This window comes from Rhineura floridana, chromosome 6, assembly GCF_030035675.1.
Source record: "Rhineura floridana isolate rRhiFlo1 chromosome 6, rRhiFlo1.hap2, whole genome shotgun sequence".
Classification (NCBI taxonomy): Eukaryota; Metazoa; Chordata; class Lepidosauria; order Squamata; family Rhineuridae; genus Rhineura; species Rhineura floridana.
The window spans coordinates 155,841,755-155,868,223 of record NC_084485.1 but is presented as its reverse complement, the minus strand read 5'-3'; the positions used below and the strand labels follow the sequence as shown (position 1 = coordinate 155,868,223).

The 26,469-nt window shown below is 43.2% G+C and overlaps 1 protein-coding gene across 9 annotated transcripts in view; it reads right to left on the bottom strand.

Annotated features, from left to right (window-relative positions):
• Window positions 1–454: 454 nt before the first annotated feature.
• The window catches only part of TDRD5 (tudor domain containing 5), a 63,468-nt gene continuing 37,453 nt past the window's right edge, over window positions 455–26,469 (bottom strand). For 7 of the 9 annotated variants that reach the window (XM_061634233.1, XM_061634232.1, XM_061634235.1 and 4 more), the window contains exons 12-18: window positions 23,590–23,790; window positions 16,244–16,417; window positions 15,434–15,595; window positions 13,350–13,523; window positions 11,794–12,021; window positions 2,212–2,383; window positions 455–941 (exon numbers count right to left, since the gene is read on the bottom strand). In XM_061634233.1, the coding sequence (XP_061490217.1) occupies window positions 697–941; window positions 2,212–2,383; window positions 11,794–12,021; window positions 13,350–13,523; window positions 15,434–15,595; window positions 16,244–16,417; window positions 23,590–23,790 (1,356 nt within the window). In that variant the 3' untranslated portion in view covers window positions 455–696. The remainder of the gene's footprint in view (window positions 942–2,211; window positions 2,384–11,793; window positions 12,022–13,349; window positions 13,524–15,433; window positions 15,596–16,243; window positions 16,418–23,589; window positions 23,791–26,469) is intronic. The other 2 variants (XM_061634236.1, XM_061634239.1) reach the window with 2 other exon arrangements.

Genomic DNA, 26,469 nt, shown 5'->3' with positions numbered 1-26,469 from the left:
GGCTTCTGCCTACCAGTGTCAGGGCCCCCCTGCTCACCAGCATTAAGCTTAGAAGCGGAAGCCAGACTGACACCTTAGCCAGTGACACTGTAGGTACCAATTCTGTTCGCTGCTGGACTCTAGGGTTTTGATGAGAATTCATCATGCTACACAAACTAAAAAATCATTTCTGGATTTTCATTTTTCATTGTTCTAGTAACGTCTTGGGGCTGCTGGTGGACTAGTAAACTAGACACTAAGTCATTTGCAAGCATGGGAATGAATTGTAGGAGTATTCCTGAGTACTCTTGTTTTTATATAGTTAGAAGTACCCTAGAATATCCCTATTTTCTAAATACACTCAAAACTAAGAACATATAGAACTGTCTAGAAAGAAGCTTCAATAAAATATCCAGTGTGTGTTCTTCTCTGTTTGGTGCAAACAACTTTACATGACACTATGACAATTCAACAATTTCTTTTGAAACCATTATATTAACAACAGAAGCATCAACACAACTATCCAAACAGGGGCAGGGGGATTACATGAAAAAGTAACACTCATCACAGCATTTAGTCTAAATTGAAAGTGGGTTCTAAGCTGTTATGAGGCAGAGTTCCCACAGCTTTCGATGACAAAATATTTTGACCATTGTGCACAAGAAAGCAGGCAGACTCTAAGTTTCCGATAGGCATCCAGTTATTTCTTGGCTTTCTTCATGTCTTCATCTTCTTAAGGCTAAAGGAAAAATACCCACCAGAAGTAGCCAAGCGTGCTGAGGCTCCCAGGGCTACTGTAGGGCTGCAGGGGACACAGAACGTTGGGGACCCCTGAAGCTCAGCAGTGAACATCAAGGCGTTGTGTCCTGTGGTCTCTTGATGACAGCGGCTGCTAGCAGTATACAAGGTTATTACTTGGGCCTTGGAGGCATCATCCACGTTCCTCTCTGAAGGAGCTTCTCCTGTACAGTAAAGAGAAAGGGAAAATGACCTAGGCCTATGTAGTTTACAGGATTCACATGCAGCTCTCTGACCTGGCACTCCACAGGCAAGTCGCACTTGGACCAGTTTACACTGAAACAGTATGGGCCTGGGTGCCGCTTTCCCATGGTTTCTCCCCACACCTTTCTGATAACAGCTACAAATTAGAACCACATGAGAGTGGCAAATTATGTGGTTCCTTGAAAACTGAACAAAACCTTCACCAAGGAACAGGCAATGCAGGTGGAGAGGGGGATGTCATGTAGTTCCACCCATCCCCATTTTCTTATTACATTTGTTAGTTGCTTTATTTAAAAAAGGCTCAAAGTAACTTAACAGCTAGATAAGATATAAACAGGTAACATCAATTGAGAGCCGGTGTGGTGGTTCGAGTGTTGGACTATGACCTGGGAGACCCACATAGCCATGAAGCTCACTGGGTGGCCTTGGGCCAGTCACTGCCTCTCAGCCTCAGAGGAAGGCAACGGTAAACTACCTCTGAATACCACTTGCCATGAAAATCTTATTCATAGGATCACCATAAGTCAGCATCGACTTAAAGGCAGTCCAACATCAGTTAAACCAATGTACAATACAAAATTCCTAAAATGCTAATCCAACAGTGCAGTAAGACAGATAAGTCCTATCCTAGCCCAGTAAAAAGATGAGCAGTACGACTAGCTTAACCACTCAATGCGTGGGTAAATAAAAATGTTTTAGCTTGGCACCTAAAAACTGACAGCAATGGCTTCTGGCACATTTTTAGTGGATGCAGTAATGCATCAATTGGGACTTGATCTGCATTGCAGGATACTTCTATATATGAAATAATGAAGAGTTGTAGGATATACTAGCCGCCAGCAAGCCTTCAAGGCACTCAGGATGGTGAGGTTTCCACTCATCTCGCCCTATCTTGTTGATTCAAATATTGACCCTTTTAGAACCAAACACACACACACACCCCATTCTCAGAGCAGTCATATCCCTACTATGCTGGAACTTGGTCAATTTAAACTTGAAAAAACACCTCATATGGTCCAAAAGATCACAACCAGATGGTGTTCCTGTCATCTGCAACGTGTTGCATTTCGTAAAACCAACATAGTTCCAACCTCATTTCTAAAGACTCAGCACAGACATTCTTAGGACTTCCACAGAATAATATCACTAGAGTATCAAGAGCACTACTGAAACAGGATTCGTGCAGCTAGATTATGCACACATACAGTTTTGCTCCAAGCTCACAAGTACCATGTAAGGCAGATACTGATGAAAGAGACTGAGAACTGCAGGCAGATAATTTGTTCAGATCGAAATCCAATTGGCTCGCTTCTGCTGATTGCTTGGAATGGACAAGGGAGATGTAAAACTCTTCCATTCTTTGTGACAAAGAATCAGGTGTAGCTCCAAGAGTGTTTTTTGCCTGCAGTCAAACAGACAGGAAAGAAACCTGATTTAGCACAAAAGTAAACCAATGCAACCGGCACTGTTGCAGGCCACTGAAAAGCAAGATTTTCACTTCATACACCAACAGTATCTGCCACATTCACACTGCCATTTGGCAAACACTGTAAAAAATGAACATTTAGCGAACACACATACTGGGGAAGGCTGATCACCCCAGGTCACTACAACCGGTTCCCTGCATGTTAACAAAATCACTTCCATTTCACATTTTATGGTTTTTATTGTATTTGGGGAAGCAAACTCCCTTGCTACCTATTCATTATTGTCTTAATCCACATTTGTGCTGCAAAGCAGATTTCCACAGAGTGCATACAGCAGCTACTCAGCCAGAGAGAGATCAGGGCCTCTTCAAGATGATCCTCTCCTTTTGACCAAATGGCTTATTCTCTGGATCTGTCTCCTTCACAAGGTCACTTCAACCTTTCATTGGAGGGTTATTCAAAAGCATTATCTGCATACCAGAAGTACTACAGTTTACAATCTGACTACTGGAACCTTCAATGGAGCCTTTGAAATAAGGATCCAACACTACAACTTGGATTACCTTAAACGAAGGTGCTTATTGGAAGTTAAGCAACACCTGATAAAGGGAGGACGCTGAGCTCTGAGTATCACCGAAAGGAGTACTGCCTTGATTGAAATTTCACAGCTACAAAAAACTTGAATACCTCTGTGGGAAGACCATTGCTAATTTTTAACAGAGGGGCCAATGAACTTGTCTTCCAGGGGAACCTGTCTTCTCAGGAGAAACAAATGGGGGAATATTGATATCATTTCAACAACAGCAGCCCCGGTAGAACTTATTAAGAGTATAAGGCCATTAACACAAGCAAGGAGAAAAGAGGAGAGCCGACTCTGCAAGTGTGGAGGAGGGAGCTCCCTAGAATGCTGAGAATGATAGCGCAAGGGCATGCTGAGGACGCTGAGCTCTGAGTATATGGAACAGTGAATTGTCTAGTTTGTAAAACTTTTCAACTGAGAGATATGCTTGGGACTAGCTCCTGTTAAAAGTTCACAAGGTGAAGATTTTAAACAAATATTTTAAATATGACGTGCTGATACTTGAATCGTTTTTATTCCCCTATTGAATACCACAGTGTTACTTAGAGAAAATAGGACAATTAAATGTTTTTTAGTCTTTCAGTTTGCTGCAGAATGATTTACAAAAAGTCCTAGGGTTTTATTCCCTTTTATCTCTTTACCTTATTTTGCATTTTTATTCTTTTTTGTTTTGTTTTATTGTTTCATTTATTAATTGTTTGAAGGTTTTTGTTTGTCTGTCCCTAATTAGTTTACCTGGTTTTAATGTATGGTTGTTTTAAAGTATTTCATGAGTTTAATGTCCTGTATGGTTGCCCTTGTATCCCATTCATATTGAGACAGGGCTCAGTAGAGCTGTTGGTTGGTCAGACCCCTTTTGAAAGGGTTGTTCAGTTACTTTACACATCTAAACATTATTATCTCCTTCCCGTTAATTTATTCTACTGCGGTGTGATAGTCCTGACCAGAGGAGGGTACAAACAACTGGGGCTGGTCCCAATGACGGAAGATGTTGTGTCCTTTGTTAAAGCTCACAATCAGCTTAAAATTACAGACTTCTTTTGCTCTAATTTGGAAGAATGTGTTCAGGCAGTTACTGAGAACATGGCATCTGACGAAGAGATTTTAGACTGGTCTTTGGGCCCCCAATGTCTAATGAAAACTATGGATTGGGAAATCCATGAGGAAGGCAGGTGCAGCTTAGCCGCAGAACTAGCCTATGCTGAGGATGTCCCCATAATATTTAGACAGCAGGACAGTAGGCACGAACCCTTGCAAGGAAGCCCCAAGAGCCATAAAATGTCAATTTCTCCAAGAGGCTCTATGGGGGGAGAACGGTGACCCCCCTCCCTCACAGCCAAGTACTTCTCCACTCCCTTTTGGTGATAAGAATTCTGGCTCTCACATGGTAACAAATTTGCTCAATAACCAACTTGAGCTGATTAGGAGTTTGTTTATGGGGTGGACAGATGATATATCCCAGATAAAGAAATTCCTCTCAGAGTGCAAGGAATTACTGACCACTTTAACAGATCTAGTACTAGTTAAATTAAGAGGGAGAGGCAAGCCAGCTTCAACTCCATTAGAAGTTAAGGACTTAATGCAAAAGCCCAAGATAGATCTTTGTGCCAGAAGTGCAAGTGAGCCCTCTTCTCAAGTAAATCAAAATGGAAAGAATAGTAAAAATTCTAGTAATAAGAAGAAAGACAAAAATATTACAGATGTGGCCAGCAGGGAAACTAAGTGTAAAAACACTAAGGTCACTATCAGTCTTAAAAAGAAAACCAACAATATAAAATCCACAGCTAGTACCAAAGGCTGTTCAAAAATGAACTTCAACAAACTATTTAAGCTATTGGAAGCAGAGGATAAGAGTCAGAAGGTCTCTGACTCCAAAAGGCAAGATAATAAAGTGAACAAGGATATCTATGAAAGGGCACATTTGACCCAGAAGCCAAAAATCCCGTTCAACATGATATTTCTGATGAGCCAGGTGAAATACAGGACCCCTGGTCAATCTCCCAGCTCCCAAACAAGACAACATCTCTCACCTTGGAATATGTGGTGCAAGACATTCCCAGAAACCCACTTCAGCAAATAAACAACGCCATTTACAGCTAACAAAACAGAATGTTTTTTATTAACTACCCAAAGCCAAATGGTTTGCTGACACAACAGGATCGCAAAGCACACCTTGTGCAGCTTATATCAGCTTCAATTGCAGTATCCCTAGATCTAGAATATATCCAGAAGATAGAATATCTTTTTTATAACTATAAGTCAGTGCGAGCAATTGTAACATTTGCATCAGCTAATATAGCTGCCAAAATATATTTTGCCAAAGAGGAATGTAAAAGAAAGGGTATGGAAGTCAGGAGACATTTAAAGGATATGACCCCTGCTATATCCCTGGGAACTCTAAGGGAGGAGAACAGATGTCCCCTCAATTCAGTGAGCAAGGATCCACCGATTGGGAAGCTAACTGAGTTGAGACCAACGATATTACTCTCATTCCGTCTCATCAACTATGTAAAGCCACTCCAGTCTTGGGAAGTTTCAGGAGTATAAATAGGGCTGAGAAGGTTCCAGAAAGTAATGATAAATTCACTCCTGGAGATTTTACACCAGAAGAACAAATGTTAATTAGACGTTTCGGTGCCCTCCCAGCGCAGGAACAGCAGATCGTGCTGCGACTCTCTTCCTTAAAGGAGTTATTATTGAACACGTGCAATCAGGGCACTGGGCCCAAATTAATTGAAACCTGCCCACTTGCTCCCAATACCAAAAACAAAACAAAAACAAAAAAACAAAAACAATTTCAGCCTGGAAAAGATCTGTATAGATCCCTGTGAGCTCCCTAGAGGTCCCCAATCAGACAACAGTTTGTAACACTCTCGAGGGAACGCCCTCAACACCTAAGTTACAGCACCTTAATACGAAGGGACCGCTGGCTTTAAGCCCCAAAATTATGGTATTGCAACCACCTAAACTGTCTCAAAATAGTATTTTTTCAGAGTCTGGAGAATTGGGGATTACTCCCAAATTACCTGGACTTACTAAATGTGACAGTGAACTAAAAAAACCTGTCTCTGCAGACTATACAAACTCAAACATTAAAAACATTGATTGGATAGCTCTGCAATACTTGGAAACATATGAGACTGGTTCACAACATTCCAACAACGCACACAGGCCTGTTTCTGTAACATCTAGCCCCTGTGTTACCAGTGCATGGACAACAGTGGTCAGGCTATCTCAATCCAGAAACGGCCACAACTGTCTTACCAGCCCAAGTTGGTAAAAGGTACTGCTAGCCACTGAGCTCACCTGAGCCTCTAGTGACAAAGATGGATACAGGAGCACCCCCAGACTATGGACCTGCTCGTTCAGAGGGAGTACAACTCCATCCAAACCAATTATCCGAATTCAGGAACCACCAACCCACAGCGCCTCTGTCTTTTTGGGATTCAGACTCAGTTTATTAGCCCTCATCCAGCCCACCACCAAATCCAGGCACTGGTCCAGGGTCTGCATGGCCTCTCCTGATTCAAATGTTACAGAGAAATAAAGCTGGGTATCATCAGCATACTACAGACATCTCACCCCATATCTCCTGATGACTGCTCCCAAGGGCTTTATATAGATCTTAAACAGCATTGGGGACAAGATGGTACCCGGCGGCACCCCACAGCACAACTGTTAGGGGGCCAAAATATAATCACCCAATGCTATTCTCTGAAAATGACCCTAGAGGAAGGATCAGAACCTTGTAAAACAGTGCCTCCAATACCCATCTCACCAAGTTGGCCCAGAAGGATACCATGGTCAATGGTATCAAAAGCTGTGGAGAGATCAAGTAAGAATAACAGGGTCACGCTCCCCCTGTCCTTCTCCCGATAAAGGTCATCCATCAGGATGACCAAGACCAATTCAGTCCCATAACCAGGCCTGAACCCTGACTGGAAACCACAAAACTTTAGTAAAAGGCGAAAGATTTATACGATCTGAAGAGAAACCAGACTTGGACTTCCCAGGAGGATCCCTCCGCCTGTGCAGCTCTAGAGACGGGCTCCCGTCTTGGATGAAACTTTTTCAGTTTTAAATTCAGTCAGAAGGGTCTTTTCTGACTGGGGATAATTTCTTCCGGATAAGGAAGAAACGTGAGATTTCCCACACAGCTTTGTTGTGATTGTTGGAGTCTGGAATTCGTCAGAATTGTCTGTGAAAGACAGTCTTCCAGCAGCTCAGACGGAGCGAGGATTTCTATGCTAGCTCAGCTGAATAAGTGACCCGTTTTTTTTTCTTTAAAGAATAACGGATTAACAGGCAAGCATCCTCCTGTCTACGCTTATAACTTTCTTATCTATACAGCTAAAGAGATTTGTCAAAGTAACAGCAATTAAGATAACCTAGGTGAGTTAAGACTTTCCTTTTTTACTCACGGAATTAAGAGGGAAGAAAATAAAAATAGCCTATCTTTCTTTTATTGCAAAAAGCTGACATGGAAAATAGCATTTTAAAGATTACACGGATGAGGGATTTCTGATTGGAAGAGAAAAGAAAAATCTTTTTGATTTATAAGATTTTTGTGTAATATATGTCTGGGACTAATTTTCCTGATCTACTTTTTTTTTTGACGAATCTGCTCATTCTCTCTGCTACTAGTTATTTGGACGCTGTGAACTAAAGCTGTTTTTGCACTTCTGGGCATATAAGAGATAAGGGCTGTCTAGCGTGTGACGCCAGTTGGTTGGAAAGATTAACTCCTTTGTAACTGGATAAAGAAATAAACTGCTCTTTGCTTGGGACATTGAAAATTGAAGGAGTTTTGTTCCTTTGGCTTTAAGAATGACAATTAAGAAGATCATGGATGTACAAGAAGGGACTTTATCTTTTGACATGTTTCAGAAAATAATGAATGGGATTAACTCAATAAAACAAGAACTGAGAAATAATAGACAAGCGTGGAGAATTGAATTTCACGAAATGAGACAGGAGCTGAAAGAAATTCAGGATTCTATGAGAAAGGAGAATAAAGATAGATCTGGAAAACCAAAAAAGGATGAAAGAGAAATTAAAGGCAAGGTTCAAATTATGGAGATTGGATTAAATATGGATATGAAAAAAGATTTGGATTTCCTGGCTGTGACGGATCCTGGAGACAAATATTACAGTTTGGAATTCAGCGCTGTCCCTGAAGGAATTGAAGAGATTGGAGATAAAGATATTATCGGTTCAAAAAAATTCCTGGACTGGAAGGATTTGATGGAACTTTAAATGGAGAAAGTTAACAGAATTAATCCCTGTTTTGTGTCAATGGAAAAATCTTCAAGAGATGTACTAGTGTATCATGTGGAAAAGAGGAACAGAGATGCGGCTTTGCAACAATACTTCAGTGATACGTTCGGAATTGATGGCAAGAAAATATCTGTGATGGAGGAAATTCCTATCAGACTTTTATTATATGACTATGACAGCAAGATTTTTGGGTGCGTAAAGATGGAAGATGGACCCAATAAGGATAATGACAGAAGAGCGATTTGAAATTACTGGACTTAGTAGACTTGATGAGTTGGATTATTTGACATGTTTATTTAGAAAAAAAAATTGATTGACATATATCTCAAGGATTGGAAACTTCTCTTTGACTTTTTGTGGAAGATTAAAATGATATGATGTTAATGAGATTTGAAACCAACTAAGATAACCGCTGCAGGAAGGTGATTTTATAATCTATTAAGAGATAGGTTTGTTATATATTATAGATTTATAGCTGAATTATGACAAATCGGAAGTCAATATTTTTATATATTTTTTTCTTTTTTTATTGTATTAGTTATTGATTTGTGTTTTTTTCTTTTTGTATGGTTTTGGTTTCAAAAATTTGAATAAAAATTAATTGAAAAAAAAAAAAGAAACCACAAAACTTGAATTTTAAGCACAGTTTAAAAGGTTGCGAAGCCTTTTCATTTCTCTCCTTTCTTGCCTGGGAGATGTGTTCCTCTTAATGGCCAGACATTATTTTCCATGTCGGAGAATTGGCCTCACTACCAGCAACTGGGATGCAAGTTGTGTCTTCTTGCCAGAAAGCAGCGCAGGAGAAAAATTCTTATGGCCAGAGCTGACTTTCTTCTTCATATAGGAAAGATGCCTCTGTTATCCCCCAAAGAGGATGATTTCTGCCCAAAATACTTGCAATTCCTTGTCAGAAACTAGCACAATAGCTACATCCTTCTTTGCAGCCAGTTTTAATTTTATATTTCATTGGCCACACAGCAGTCATATGGTAAAAACCATATGCCAGGTAAACAAATGCTAGCACAATAAACATTGAAAAGAGCTGGAGCTCTTTGAAAGCCTTGGCTGCCTTGAAGCAGGCAGGACTGGAACTGGGGAGGGGGCTCCTGCCGCTGAATAGGGCTAAGCACAAAGTCCTTTTCACAGCCTTGCCTCTCCAGCAAGTGTGAAAAATAACCTCCACCGCTGAAGGAGAAGGAGACAAGAAGAGACTGAAAATGGAAGAGTAACAAGGTTTACATGGGACAGCCGCTAGCAGTCTGGGGCAAACAGCTGTGCAGGCTCAACAGCCAGACTCCTAATCTGGGAAAGCCTCTCATCAGCAAAAGACTCACAGGTTCAGATTTCTCTTCGAAGCAATGAGGCTTTAGGACAAGGGTGGGGAAGGTTTTTAAGTCGAAGGGCTGCATTCTCTTCTAGGGGCCACAGAGATGGGAAAATGGGCAAAGCAGCACGCCTAAGTTTTGCATTTGTACTGGAAGCTAGTTTCCACACACACTCCTCTTTACTGTCCATCCCATTGTTAGTAATTAAAAATAACTAAATAAGAGCTGCATCCCTGCCACAGTAACCCCTCACAAATGCATACGGAGAACTGCTAACAACGCAAGTCCCACTCTGATTCTTTCACACCAACCACACAGATAAATAATCTCCAGCCAAACAACCATTATGGAACAAATGCTTGGTCTACAAAAATACATAGCATCACCAGTGGAACTACAGGACCACTTCCATGCACCTGAGGATGAAGCTAGACAGTCTGCAGGGGAAGAATTACAGGAGACCCCATGTGACAGGAAGTGAGAGGCTGGAGTTCAGTCAAGCACAGGCAATGAAACCATGCCCCATGACAAGAATAAGAGCAGTAGTGGTGGGAGACCCGCTGCTTGGGATTGAAACCCAAGTATGCCGAGAAGATCCATGGACTCGGCAGGCATGCCACCTCCCTATCTTCTCCTTAGATTCTTAAGAGTATATTTATACTTATTGATGAACCATTTCTAGGTCAAGGCCTTTCTTCAAAGAGTTAGTTTTCCAAAATTCAACCAGCAAATGTTATGTTAGGTTGTTGGCCTTCTCAGAGTTATCAGAACTCAAGGATACATTCTAGCCAGGCAAAAACTCTGGATGCGAAATAGGGCCAGTGAGCGGTGGGGCCTGGGAGAGTCCCAAGGGACAGATAGATAGGCTTAGGGGTCTAACATTTGGGCCACAGGTCTGAGGTTCTCCACCCCTGCTTTAGGGCTCTCAACAAAGGCATCATTGTGTTGTGCAACCATGCAGCCCCCCTCCCAATAATGGGATTCATCTGTGCCTGTACAAGTAAAGCCAACACAAACGAATTTACCCCCATTTCTCCAGAGGAGCCTAGGATTCTGCTCACAGTTCCAGACTAGGGCAGTTCACTCTCTCAACATCATCTGAAATATCCACATTCTGCCAGACATGATATGCACATTTTGTAAGCAAAAAGGCCCCGCAAGAGCGGTGCTCATCGGGAGAGTAAAACCAAGAGAGGGGTAATTTTGAATACAGTCCACATATATACGGGCAGAACAAAAGTGACCAGGGAGGACTAGGCCAGAGAGAAAGAACGCCTTCTCTGGCGAGCACAAAGGAGGTTGCTGGCTCCTCCTCTTCTCCAGGCATTTTAGCATGTGTTTTTAAATTTGTACATTTGTTTTTAATGTTTTTAATTGCTGTAAACTGCCCAGAGAGCTTCGGCTATGGAGCGGTATACAAATGTAAGAAACAATAATAATAATAGTCATCTAGCAGTAACCATTCCATCAGATTATAGCCATGATGGGACTGAGGGCACTTCTATCAACTCAGCTGAGAGACCAACAACTTTTAGTTCCTCCTCTCCTTCAACTCTATTCCAGCTGGTCATTACAAGAAGTCTATAACAACTAATAACTAGTTAGCTGGATTTCCTTTTCCCTCCTCCACAGCAAAACCTTTTCCTACTGTGTTGTGTCTTTTACATAGTAAGTCTGAGGGCAGGGTCTGTCCTCTTACTGATCTTTGTAAACTGCTTTGGGAGTCTTTTCAGCTGAACAGAAGGCTAAACAAATGCTCTAAAATAATTAAAGATTGGTACGGTCCAGGTATTTCCTGCCTTTTTTCATTCACTTCTCTTTGTTTTCAACAGATCCCTTCAGGTGATGGGTGAAAGTCTAGCTCTTTTGGAAGGCATTTAGATACAGCTTAAATTACTTGGGATATTTTTGCTGTTAATTCTCTGTGTTGTGTGGTCTTTATGCCTGTTCCTAGGGTTTGCTGCTTTTGTTTTTATTTTTTAACATAATGCTTTAGTCTTCAGTTTGTATGTTAGCCATTTAAAGTTTATTCTTCAAGGTGGATGAGGATATAAAAATTTAAATAAATAAATGTGGTAAGGTGTGAATCTTTGGGATGGAGAGCACTGCATTTGCTATCATATAATGGGATAATAAAAGGGCTAGAAAGACATGGATAAGAGATGTGATAAAGGGTTGAACATTAACACTGAAGCATCACCACCTGTTGTGCCAGTTCTTGGGTGAGCTGGGCCTCACTCTTGCTTCCTTCCCCACTTGGAGAATGGTGAGGAAATGCTGCAGTATCAGAACAGAAATCATCACAAGTATCACAGTTTCTCTTTTCTTCATAATACTTTGAAGGCATCCAGTTCTCATCCCAAATTTCTGTGCATAAATACACTGGCTCCAAATATGGCATCTCAGGATCTGAGCACAAGCCTGCTGTATCCTAGAATATGATTCAGGGCAAAGTTAAGAGTACTGTCAGCTTTAAAAAAAGAATTTAACATGCTTTGTTTTAAACAATTCACTTGCTGGAAAAACAAATTCTATCTACTAAAAGTAACCCACCAACTTCTACCTATGTTGTCTGCGGCCCCACCCTCCACAATGTAGTTTAAGGAAACTGTTACAGAGATCAAGCAGGCCCTAATTAAATCATTGTTTAAAAATACAGTAAGTAAATAAGAGTGAGATATTTTATATTGTTGTGACCCTCCCTGGAACTTTCTGGTGAAGGGTGGGTAATAAATTTAACCACCACCACACAACTGACAGGGTCTCCAAAGCAAACTGGCATGGTATTTAACGCCCTTTCCCGTATTCATTTCTAACTGAGACACCCCCTCCTTGGATACTTTACTAAGGCACTTTTCCCTTCATTCCCTTCTGAAAGAATAAACAACAAATGCCAAGTACTTGAGAACTTATTTTAATTGCTTGGATGTATTTCATTGGATATGACACTAATTGCTTTCAAATTGCTCTTTCAGAGCAATCCTGATTTTTTTCAAAAAATGATTACATGATTATGAAAGTAAAGAGAAACCAATTAAGTTTCTCTTTCTATTCATGTCCATTCCTGAAAAAGGCAGAAAACTGAAAAAAGCTTCAACACAAACCAGATTCTAGTATGAGAATCATTTTAAAACAGCATGAGGAAAACATTTAGGTAACAGTTAAAGGTCCATTCCCTCATCTGTTAGTACATCCTGATTCTTAATCTAGCAGTACAACAACAACAATCTTTATTTACAGTCGACCAACCACAAATACAAAAACATGGTATTAAATATTAAAGATAAAAAGATAAAAATGCTTGAAATCAGAAACTAAAGCAGACAAAAAAACAATCCAATTGAGTTAGTTGCCATTTACAATCTTACAGAGTCTGATTAAAATGGCCAGGTTCAGAAATTTTGCCACCTGCACGATAATTGCCTTGTCAGAACCCTCAAGTAGAGCGATCAGAAGAGACTCAAGGGGGCGGTCAGGGAATTAATTAGCAGTAATTAAAAGTAAGATCAACTTTCATTTATTTTAAAGGCTTATTAGGATAAATAGATCACAACTCCCCCCCCTGCAAAATAATATCTATCTATCTATCTATCTATCTATCTATCTATCTATCTATCTATCTATCTATCTATCTATCTATCTATCTATCTATCTATCTATCTATCTATCAGTGTGTGTTTGTGAAAAAACTATAATGCTACACCCATCAGCTTAGTACAGCATGCCTTTGTCCTTCCAATAAAAGGATTTTTTTTGCACCTTGGCTTGCAACATCTTTTTCTCTTGCCCGAGGCCTGAATTCTGAGTTTTTTTGAGGTGGCCTTCTTCTAGGAAGTCACATGAACGATAAGAAGAATCTGAAAAGTTGTCTCCCTGTGCCAAGTGTTCAGGTCCCAAAGGTGAGAAATTCTTCCCATCATCATCCTCAAACATCTAGGGGGAAAAGCACATTTACTGTCAGCTTCCCTGCACCACACATTTTTTACTTGTCCAAGTTACACAAAATGCAAAAAAAAAAAAAAAAATTACAGTGACACCAACTCACTGAACTCAGAATTTCTCATCATGAGAACAGCCAGGATTCAAAAGTCCATGACATTACTTCCAATGGGCCAAGGCAGCTTTGGGCATATTTTCCTTGAGTAGAAATCCTTCAAACTGCTTGGCAAATTACTTCTGAAAATCCCACACAAGTTTCAAAAGCAGCTTGCCATGCTGCTGAGTCTGTCTGTTGCAAGCTCCATCCATGACCCTAAGCACCTCTTGGTTAGTATTTGTAAGGGTTAAAAAATTACTGATGATTTATAAAATGTACTGCCTGTTAGATTTGAACAAGTAATTCTACACTAAAAAGAATACATTGCTGCTCATTGATTATGCACTAGTTGGTAAGTTAAAGGATCACCTAAAAGTTTACAGTCCTATTCTAGTTTAAACAAACTATTAGAAAACATTATCCCTAGGGTAAGAGATAAAAGGACAGATGCTGCATGACAGAAGCAGGTAGAAAGTAAAAATATTGATACAGAAAACAAATTAAGGCCTATGCAGATGTGAATGAGCTGAGTTGAAAAGGCAACAAGCCACATAATCTTATCAGAAGCCACATAATCTCACTGGTTCAAGCTGAAGTCCATCCAGTCCTACACTCTGCTTCCAACAGTGGTATTCCCAAAGAGGGCACATGGGGGATAACTATGCCTGTCCTCTGCATCTAGTATCCAGAGGTAAGCTGCTTCCAGTCAAGGAGTTCCCACATAAATTGAATATGCTGCTGATGGATTAACCTTCTTCCATGAGTTTTTCTAACCCTTTACATCTGTCTAAACTACAGACTATCATCTCATTTGCAGCAGTGAAGTTCCATAATTAAGCAGTGCTACAGAGATGGGGGAAATGCTCTCTTTAAAAGTTCAAGAAACCAGCGGTATTGGAGGGAGTGTGGAATGCTCTGTGCAGATTCAAGCTGTCAGACTCCAGAATAACCAATTTAAAACCTAGCTTAAAATTATGGAAGCCAGCCGAGCAATTTTGTGTACACTGTTCCCACCCACTGTTGAAAACCAAGATGATCTCCATGCAGGAAACGTGTCTTGTGGAAAGCAGCCACAAGTGGAGCCAACACCAGCTGGGCAACACTGAACTGGTTGAGACAGGGTTACTACCTCTTCTATTATAGACAACATTCTCCTTCTAGAGCACTTAAGATTACCCACCAGCATCATCCACATCTTCACCTTTAGCTCATTCTCACCACAGCTTCCAGATACTGGTTCAGAATGGAGACACATGCATTTCCACATAGAAGGAATGCAGAAATGGGTGTCATGACACTAAATCCCCAATGCCTTGGATGGTCTCATTCAGCATCATCATACAAATGGTATAACTATCGGCAGCAATACTGAGCCCTATGGTACAGTGTGTGCGTGGACACACACGCAAAACCTCCCAAATGGCCAAGCTGGTGTCATTAAGCCACACTCCTGGTGTGAAGGGTCACTGTCCTTGGAGAATGGAGTTACAGCAATGCAAGCTCAGACAACTCGGTCAGTTGTTCAAGTCTATTAAGAAGTCTGACAAAATCCCAAAGTACTGGAAGCCACTGAGACATCCAACAGGATCAGTAGTGAGGTATTTCCCCACTGGCCTCCAGATTATCCACCAGGGTCTTAGATTAGGCTGTACTCATTTTCAACAGTTAACTGTTTAACTGTTTTGGAATTTACAGTTCAAATTGTGGCATTTACGTCATTTGGGGTCTCTGGCATGGAAGAGGTTAGAAGGGTTAAGGAACTGAAAGAGAAAAACAGAGGGGGGTAAAAAGTAAAAATATTTTGCACCTGGAAAAGCACTTTAGTCTTGCAAGGCCCTGAATCTGTTATTTGTGGGAGGTCACTAAGGGATTCCTGCTGAAGCAAGGTAGTGTCTGCCTTTGTCAAGCCAGCCTGCTGCTCTAGACTTGGTTTTATATACAAGGTGGAAAGATTTAGCTCTCTCAAATCCTGTTAAAGGCAGAATGAAGAATTTTATTAATTTAATAAACGTGTATACCACTTTAAGAAATAATCTTCCCAAAGCAATTTACAAGCCACTTGTTAAACATCCAATAAAATGCAATGCTAAGATCACATAACACAATATAAAATCCTCATACACAATATTTCAAAACATGACTAAAAGCCAAGAGGACCAACACCAATCTACCATAATTATAAAATAAATGTTTTGCATCTACCAGTTTTAACCTGAAACCTACAACAAGCAAGCAATAACTTGAACCTGCTCATTTGTACTAAAGTTAGTTTTCATTTAAAGTATGTCATTTTCCAAAAGAGAACAATAATGTAACTGAATTAAATCATGCTTTAAAAAGAGATTGTTTTTAAATCACTTTTTAACCACCCTGTAAATGTCAAACCTGTATTTTCACATACTTTCAGATAGGGCTCAATTAGAAAATAACGTATATCACATCTTCCTTTTGATCTTCCTGTCCCCATGTTTAATATTTAGTGTACATTCTGGCAGCTATGAGCCTTTTTATTGTTGTTGTTTAGTTACCCCTAAGAACACTTGGAACAGTTTCCCCTCCACCTCCAGCTTTGAGTGGTTAATCACAAATCAGTTTGAGAACGGACCATTGGTCTCACCTGAAGGGTGGTTTTCTCAGGTATCATGCCATCACGTGGGTTATAGCGCCATCTATCGTTCGAAGGCAAGAATGTGCTGGAGTCAAAACTTGTGGCGAGCATGCCCCTCCCACTCCAGTTCATTTGGGACAAGTCTGAAGTGAGATATCTGAGAAGATGCAACGGCCAACAGTCCTGCCAGCAAGGAATATTTATTTATTTATTTATTGTGCTTTTATACCACCCTTTAGCAATAAGCTCTCAGGGCGGTGTACAACAATAAAAACAGGTTAAAATACAAGTGAGTATAAATAAAATGCACTATAAAACATATGTGAAAACAAGATTGCAACAAAAAAAAATTAAAATTAACATTTGAAATTTAAAATTTAAATTTAAAAAGCCTCGGCAAAGAGGTAGGTCTTTACCTGGCGCCGAAAAGATAACAAAGAAGGTGCCAGGCGTATCTCATCAGGGAGGTCGTTCCATAATTCGGGGGCCACTACTGAGAAGGCCCTAGTTCTAGCTATTGCTCTCCGGGCCTTGCTATGCGTTGGAACCCGGAGAAGGGCCTTCGACGTCAAGCGCAGCGAACGGGTAGGTACATAGCGGGAGAGGCATTCCGCCAGGTATTGCGGTCCGATGCCGTTAAGGGCTTTATAGGTAAGAACCAACACTTTGAATCTGGCCTGAAAACATATTGGTAGCCAGTGCAGTTGGGCCAGAATAGGTGTTATATGGTCAAATTTCTTTGTCCCAGTAAGAACTCTGGCCGCAGCATTCTGCACCAGCTGAAGTTTCCAAACTGTCTTCAAAGGTAACCCTACGTAGAGTGCATTACAGTAATCCAATCTAGAGGTTACCAGAGCATGGATAACTGTGGCGAGGTTCTCCCTGTCCAGGTAGGGGCGTAGTTGGGCCACCAGCCGAAGCTGGTAGAACGCATTCCGTGCCACCGAGGCTACCTGAGCCTCCAGTGACAGGAGCGGATCTAATAAGACCCCCAAACTACGGACCTGCTCCTTTAGGGGGAGTGTAACCCCGTCTAGGGCAGGTCGGACATCAACCATCTGGGCAGAGAGCCCCTCCACCAACAGCATCTCAGTCTTGTCAGGATTGAGTCTCAGTTTGTTAGCTCTCATCCAGTCCATTATCGCGGCCAGGCAGCGGTTTAGTACATCAACAGCCTCACCTGAAGAAGATGAAAAGGAGAAGTAGAGTTGCGTATCATCAGCATATTGCTGGAAACGCACTCCAAATCTCCTTATGACCTCACCCAGCGGCTTCATATAGATATTAAAGAGCATGGGGGACAGAACTGAACCCTGCGGGACCCCATATTGGAGTACCCAGGGATTTGAGTAATGCTCCCCAAGCACCAACTTCTGGAGACGATTCTCGAGATAGGAGCGCAGCCACTGCCAAGCAGTGCCTCCAACTCCCAAATCCGCAAGACCCCCCAGAAGGATACCATGGTCGATGGTATCAAAAGCCGCTGAGAGATCCAGGAGAACCAACAGAGTTACACTCCCTCTGTCTTTCTCCCGGCACAGGTCATCATACAGGGCGACCAAGGCTGTTTCTGTACCAAACCCTGGCCGAAAGCCCGATTGAAATGGATCTAGATAATATACAAATACTGACCCAGTAGAGCCCATCACATTCATACCTAACAGATGTAGAGGTCCTGACTTAATTCTATAAACTAAAAACAATGCAACTTTGAACTGTAACCCATTAGAAGGTGGTACTCACACCCAGGTGTCCTCCAATCGGGAGAGCCGTGATGGCATGATACCTGGGAAAACCACTCTTCAGGTCAGACCAATGGTCCATTTTCCCCAGGTAGCATGCCATCACGTGGGATGTACCAAAGCAGCCCCCAACAGGGAGGAGCCACCACTATTTACCCATGAGAAGGGACCTGTTGCAGCACATGCCTCCTAAAGGAGGCATTGGCAGACGCTTAGCAGTTTATTTTATAATACTTGATAAAGGAGTCTGGAGTAGACCATACCGCTGATCTGCAGATGTCTGCAAGAGGTGCGTTGGTTGCGAAGGCAGCTGAAGTGGCAGCTGACCTGGTGGAATGCACCATTATCTTACTAGGCAGTGGGAGCTTAAGCAACTTATACACCATTGGAATGCAGGTGCGCAACCAAGAAGACAAAGTGGATTTCGAGACCTTTTTACCCAGAGTCCTTGGGTGAAATGATACAAATAATGACTCTGTCAATCTTATATCCTGAGTTCGAGACAGGTATATCTTGAGGGCCCTCCGTACATCTAGCGAGTGCCAGGCCTTCTCCAGTGGATGAACAGGATTTGGACAGAAGGATGAAAGGAAAGGATGGATCTAGGCACAACACCACTGAATCCTTATGGAAGATGCAGAGTTGGCAGGCCAATGACAATGCTCCCAGCTCTGAAACTCTTCTCGCCGAGGTGATCACCACCAGAAACAGGACCTTGAAGGATAACAGTCGCAAAGGCACTGACCGGAGGGGTTCGAAGGGAGGATGCTGCAGGGCTTGCAGGACCTTAGGTAGACTCCAGGAAGGGAAATGGTGGCACACCGCCGGAGAAAGGAGGGCAGCTCCATTCAGAAAACGTCTGATGAGCGGGTGTGAACCGATGGGAATAGCAGACAAGGAGATGGACAGGACTGATGAAACAGTGGAGGCGTGACAACGCAAAGTGTCAGCTTTTAGTCCCATTTTCAGTCCTCTATATAGGAACTGCAAAACCTGTTGTACAGTGGCTTGAGAGGGTTGGCAGCCTTGTAAAGCACACCACTTGGAAAATGCAAGCCAAGTGCTCTGGTAGATGCAATTCATCGACGGCCATCTAGATGCCAGAATTGTATCAACAATCCCTTGAGATAGGCCTGCGCTAATCAACTGCCTCCATTTAAATGCCAAGCCGTCAGACTCAGCCAGTCGGGGTCTGGGTGCCACATCGGTCCCTGTAAGAGAAGGTCTGGCCTGACTGGCAACTTCCAAGGATCTGTTACTGATAGGGAGAGCAGGTCCGAGAACCAGGGGCGGCGAGGCCAGTACGGGGCTAACAGGACCAGTTGAGCCTTTTCGCGTCACAATTTTTTCAGTGTCCTGCCCAGTAGAGGTATTGGAAGAAAGGCATATAGAAGACCGTCCAGCCATGGAGTTGACAGTGCATCTATTGACTCCGCAGTCATTTCCAGATACCTCGAGAAGTAACAGGGCAGCTGGCAATTGTGGCTCGAAGTGAAGAGGTCCACAGAGAAGTTGCTGAATCGGCGCTGGAGGAGGTGGAACACCGCTGGGTGAAATTTCCACTCTCCCGGAATCACCTGCTGTCTGCTGAGCCAGTCGGCCATTATGTTCAGAACCCCACTGAGGTGTTCTGCCCTGAGTGACATCAGATGACTTTCAGCCCAGTTGAAAATCCGGGTCGCTTCCGCCTGGAGGATTTGAGACCTGGTTCCCCCTTGCCTGTTCAAATGCGGTTTTACGCAGGTGTTGTCTGTCCGGATCAGAACATGTTCCAATTGGAAGATTGGATGAAAGTGTCGGACAGCCAGATGGACAGCTCGTAGTTCCAGCCAGTTGATACTCTGACTCTGTTCTGATGTGGACCACACACCCTAGACCAGCCTTTCCCAACCAGTGTGCCTCCAGATGTTGTTGGACCACAACTCCCATCAGCCTCAGCCAGCATTGCCAATGGTCAGGAAAGATGGGAATTGTGGTCCAACAACATCTGGAGGCACACTGGTTGGGAAAGGCTGCCCTAGACAAACTGGGAGTTGTAGTGGGGACCCCAGCCAGTTAGGCTGGCATCTGTAGTGATCACAGTTCTGTCCAGTTCTCGGAATGGGGTTCCTTTCTGAGGTTTCGAGTTGTCGCCCACCATCTGAAGGAAGCCCGCAGTGAGGGATCCAGATGGATTTCACGATGGTTGGAGTTGGCAATGTATGCTTGAAAGGGTAATAAGGTCCACTGGAGCGGTCGAGTATGATGCTGAGTCCATGGAACGATGTGAATGGTGGACACAAATGTCCCCAGAGCTTTTGCCAGAAACATCACGTCCGCCTTCAAACGACACATCAGGAGGCATGCTATATCTCTGATGGTTGAGATGCGCTCTGGTGACAGGAAGACCATGGCTTGTACTGTGTCCAGTATTGCTCCCAGATGCTGTAGTCGCTGATGTTGACTAGCCAACTGTGGGCTCTCAGGATCTTGAGGGTGCAGTGAACCTGGCTGCATGCCTGGCTGCTGGAGTCCACCCGGAGCAGTAGGTTGTCCAGGTAGGGATAAATATGGACCCCCTGGAGGCAGAGGTGAGCCACCAGGGTGACAATCATTTTGGTGAATACCCTTGGGGCCAACGCGAGTCCAAAAGGCATGGCCCGGTATTGAAAACGATGCTGGCCGAATGTGAACCTCACGAACTGTCTGTGGGCAGGGCAGATTGAGATGTTCAGGTATGCCTCCTTTAGGTCAATGGAGGCCAAAAAGTCCCCCTGCTGCAGGGCTTCTATGATTGAGGCAAGGGGCACCATTTTGAACCGTCAATACTTCACAAAGCGGTTGACAAACTTGAGGTCTAATACTGCCCTCCACAACAGATCTCGCTTGGGGACCGCAAACAGGATGGAGTATACGCCCCCCGATCTCTCTGCTGGTGGTACTGGTTCTAGTGCCACTATGTTGAGCAGATGTCCTATTGCTTCCTGCATGACCCTCCGCCGTTCCTGAGTTCTGGGAATGGGAGAGAGAAGGAATCTGTCTGGAGGGGTCGACCAAAACTCTAAGTTGTAACTGTGAGAGAAGATATCTCTGACTCAAAGAGACCTGAGTTAGACCAAGCCAGAGTCTTGCGTAGTGCAGCAGCCTGCCTCCAATAGGGATGGCATCAGAACTGCGTACTCTGACGCGTTCCTCGTCCATATGATGAAGAGGAAGGGCCTTGTCATCCCTGGTACTGAGCTTTGTCCTGGAGTTGTTGTTTGTGCCAGGTTCCCCTGAAGGTGTGGAAGTTGGTAAATTGAGAATTGCGACCCTGCCCCCCAGGCCGCACTCCTCGAAAGGACCAGAAAAAGCAGTATGGAGCAAACCTTCTCAACAGCCTGTGGTCATCCCTCTTGGACGTGGCCATAGTCGGCTTTTGGTTATCTTTAGGATCCACCAAAACCGCTTTAAGGGCTTCTTCGCCTAACAGCAATGACACTGAATATGGAGCTGTGGACACGTTGACCCTGGCTGTGGTGTCTGTGTCCCAGTGTCGGAGACGGAGAGTTCGCCGAGCCACTACTTCCGCAGCCAGTGCCCACGCTCCTTGCTGAGTTGCATCCAAACTGGCATCACCTACAAATACAGCCGCTTTGTGTAACTTGACCAGGCTCTTTCTGAGTTTGACCGGATCCAGAGCAGGATCGTCTAAGAGCTCATCCAGCCACATCATAGAAGCTCTTGAGAAAATGGAGGCTGCAGCAGCAGCTTGAAAGGAGTAGGCGGTAGTCTCGTGGTTCTTACGCAGGGCAAAGTCTAGGCGCCATTCCGATGGATCCTTGAGGTGGGAGTCTCCTTCTTTCAGGAGGAGAGACCTGGACACCAAGTTAGAGATTGGCTGGTCTACCCCTGGGACATTAAAGTGATTCATGAACTCAGGAGGCAAAGCATAATGTCTTTTGGCCAGGGCTGAGAAGCGACGTGGGGACAGTGGCTGAGCCCATTCCTCTTTGGTCAGCCTGTTGATGGGATCTGGCACCGGAAGGAAGTGATCTGCCGATCTGGGAGATTTGAGGACCCTGCCCCCCCTCACAGGAAGGGCGTTAGATTGGGGTGGCAAAGACTGGAGACCTAGGGTGTACAGAACTCTGCGGAAGAGTGGGAGGTAGTCTGCCGGATCAAAAAGACGATAGGACGAGTCCTCCTCCAGTTCTGAGTCCCCACTCCACTTATCGTCTTCAGCCTGGAGAAAAGATGAAGGATCCTCCAGTTCGGGCGCCTCACCTTCAAGTCTGCCTCTGCAACATCTAAGGGGCTTGGAGAGAGAGGTGGAACCTCATCATTGCAGACTTGATGCCCCATTGCGATGGAGGGCCACTGTGCACCTTGCTGAGACAATGGATTTGCCTGAGAAAGGTACTGAACTTGAGAGAAGAACCCCATTATGTCCTTCAACTGGGAAAGAAATTCAGGAGTCAGCTGTAACCCCAGGAGAGGGTCGGGCACGGCCGCCTGAGGGTCCGAAGGCAGGGTCTGTCCTTGTTGAGGCAGATGCGGCTGTACTGGTTGAAGCAGAGATGACACGAGGTGTATCAGATTGGCGAGACGTCGTCGTCACCGGATGAGATGGGCAGCCTGGAGTTGGTTGGGTAGGAAACCCTTCAAACTCGTCCTCTGAGGACACAACAGGTGAGTGGGAAAGTGCTGTCAACGCCTCCTGGCCAGGATTCTCTGAAGCTGGGACTGACACTTATCGTACTCACTTGGCAGCACTGTGGGTAGAGAGGTGTTTGGTTTTAGCAACAGCCTTGGAGTGGAGCTTGGAGTGCTTGTGCTTTGTGGTGCGACGGAGGTTTGCACTGCTGGTTTGGTCCTGTCGCTGCGTCCGCCTCAGGTTGCTGATCTGCCATTATGCATGCGCACAAAGCAAGGGGTGCAGAAATATCACCAACACACGCAGGGGGTGAGGGAAGCGGAGTGGGTAGGGACAACAGTGCACAACCTGGGGCTAGAGGAGCACCAAGTCCAGTAGTCATGACGGAATAAGACCAAGAGATAGCTAAGGTACACACACAGAGGGGGAGTGCAGTACTGCTCTTGTGCACCATACCAGGAAATAAATCTCAGTACAGTAGGGCCCCACTCATACAGCAGGTTAGGTTCCAGACCCCCGCCGAATAGCGGATCAGCTGTAGAGCAGGGATCTGGAACCTAACCCACTGATTGCGCTGGAGGAGAGGAAGATCAGCTGTAATGCACTACAGCTGATCTTCCCTTCATCCAGCGCCATCAGCTTGAGCGTGGGAATCTCATGTGCCAGAAGAGATCAGCTGCAGCGCGCTCCAGCTGATCTTCCCCTCCTCCACACACACACACTTCACAAACAGACACACTGAATACAAACTCCTACACTAAAGCCTTACGCTACGGAGACATGAACAGCCTCGGATGAAGGCAGGAATGAACTGGAGTGGGAGGGGCACACTCACCACAAGTTTAGACTCCAGCACATTCTTGCCTTCGGACAATAGATGGCACTATAACCCACGTGATGGCATGCTACCTGGGGAAAATCCCCTGCCCTAAAAAAATATCAGTCCATTTTTACCTTCCCTCCAATACCCCCATGGAAATAATCTGCTCTCCCCTCACCTTAGATGGAATATTCTCTCTGCAGATGAGTGCATGGCCCTCCAATCTCAGTATATTGTGTAAGTAGACATCTTCATCAGAGCTGGTGTCACAGAGGAAGAGGTAAAGGATGCCATCTATGTATTCATCCACCACCCCCACCAGCAGCTTCAGCCCACACAACCTTTGGAATTCAAGTATGGCATTTAGGGTCCAATCCCCCTTGATAAGAAAAGGATAAAGCACAAAGCTAAGCACAGTAAGAGCCAATTTATTCTGCACTTCAGATTCTGTTTGATTAATTCTAATACATTCTAATTGCTTTTCAGAACCTCCAAGTCTTCTATATCTGAAAAAAACATTTTCTAAAATATTACTTCAAGTCTAATTTCTTATCTTTACTCTCGAAACATGCCTCCACTTTTCTTGCTTTTTTAGTTTGTACCATTTCCCCCCTTTGTCTCTTACTTATTCTATGAGTTATTCTACCTTCTGAAATATTAAAATTCTGATGCTAACTCTGCTCCAAAACTGTACTGTAAATCCTTCATGACTCCTTTTCTTCCTCCCTATTATGTTGTGATTTTTGTTCCCTTTGTCCAGTGTTTATGAACTAGTTTATAAGTCACTCCTGACTATTCAACTGCCCCATAAATAATTCAGACCTTAAAAAAAATCCCAGACACAAAAATACTAAAGAACTAAAAGACTATTCATTAAATAAATCAAAACAATTCTAAACCAGAATTTTAAGTACAAAAATCAACGTAGCAGGTACTTCATTCCAAATAATCGATTCAAGTAAATAGCCCAGCACCCTCCCAACCAAGGAATCTATCACAGTAATCCCAGAAATAATTCTCTTATTACAATTAATGTAGTGGCAATCAACTGATAAAAGTCAAAATCATCTGTATGTTGCTTACTAATTTCATTTTATAGAATAAACACAAAATTCAGATGTATTGTGTCTCAGTCTACTTACCTCAATATAGCCCATACTCTGGCAAGAGATTAAGAAAAAGTACTCTCTCTCTCTCTCTACCAATTGCTGTGAACATCCAGATGCTGTCCATAAACTGACAATAACAGATCTGACTCTGACGACACATACTTTAATTACATCATAATTGGCAACTGGAATGTGCTCTACGTGGGGCTGCCTTTGAAGTGTTCAGAAACTTCAACAAATGTTGAACAGGGACCATTATCAGGATCACGGGCTGTATCTAATGTTTACTCTGAGTAGACGCAATGAAATTAATGAACCCAAGTTAGTCATGTTTGTTAACTTCAATGAGTCTACTCTGCGTAAGACTAGGACCGAATTCAACCACATGTGACACAATTATTCCAGCAGCTTTACTAACTTCCCGTCCATTTCCAGGCACAATTCAAAATGCTGATTTTTGCTTTTAAAGCTCTATATGGCTTAAAATCAGGTTAAAAAAAAGAATTGCCTCCTTCCATATGAAGCTGTGAGGCAGCTGTGTGTCCAGCCAACAGATATGCTTAGTAAGACACAGGATGGGGAAAGCCTGCTCAGTGGCTGCACACAAATTTTGCAATCTTCTGCCTAGAGACCTATTTGACCACCTTATGAAGATCTTTTTATTTTGGAAGATATTTGATTTTGCAGGTCGTTAGGGTGGTATCCAACTAAATGCTTCTGCAAATGCAAGGACTTTTGGCTATGGAATGCAACTTCCCCTTCCACTCCTCTCCTTACAAGCCCTGTAAATCTGTTCTGGGTTTTCTCCCAACTTTTTGAAGCAGCTTTCAGGAGGGCATGGGGCGTACAGAAGAGAAAGGGGAAGTTTGGTGGCTCAAGTGGAAATCCTTGCACTGACAGAAGAACTCTGTTGGATACTGCCCTTAATCTTTTTTTTAATTTACCTTTTCCCAACTGTTATCTGTTCTCCACTTTAATTTTATTAGAAAAATAACATCACTACATAAAAAAATGCTCATACATGTAAACTAAACAAATCATCACCAAATCAAATGTGTCCAAAGAGCAGTAATCAATACTAACAATGGCAGGGGGGTGATGAGAGTTGTAGTCCAGCATCATCTGGAGGGCCACAAGTTTCCCATCTTCGTTTTAGTTAGGGGGGAAGAACAGATTGCTGCAGCTTGTCTCCACTGGTAAGGTTTGCATTAGAACAGTTGCTTCCAAGCTCCCCCCCCCCAAGGACCACTTGAATGTTGCGGAGGGTCTTGGTCGACCACTTAATGAATTTCCTGCCTACTGTAGCAATTGTAATGCACTGTGTTAGTTGCTTTAAGGCAGTGGTTCTCAACCTTTTTTGCTCCATTCCCCCCTTTCACCATCGTTCAGAATATAATTCCCCCCTTCCCAAGATAGTCTCTCATAGCGTGTTGACGTTTCATGAGTGACGGTGGTGTTTCTCGTGAGAGAAAAATTTCTTAGTTTATATTGTAACAGAATTTCTTGGAGCACTTTCTGGTCTTTAAATAATAATTTAATTTTGCAAATGAAAATAATGCTGCATGTTCAAGAATTGATTTTAATCTGTGACATTCAATAAACTTTACTGAATGTCGCAGATTAAATTAAAAACAAACTACAATTTTACAGATTGTACACAATCTACAGGATATCACACTTTGCTGAATAGTGGTCCCAATTCCCCCCCGGAACCCTAAAATTCCCCCCCGGGGGGAATTCCCCCCTTGTTGAGAACCCATGCTTTAAGGCTTTTAATTGTATTTTATTGCTTCTTTTATTACTTATATACTGTAAGAAATAAAAGCAATAAAAACACAATTAAAATCCATATGAATATTTAATACTGTACAATGGGTATGTTATCCCATCTTAAAGCACAAATCTACAGACATGGTGCAGACAACCTGAATGAGGCTTACAGGCCAGTG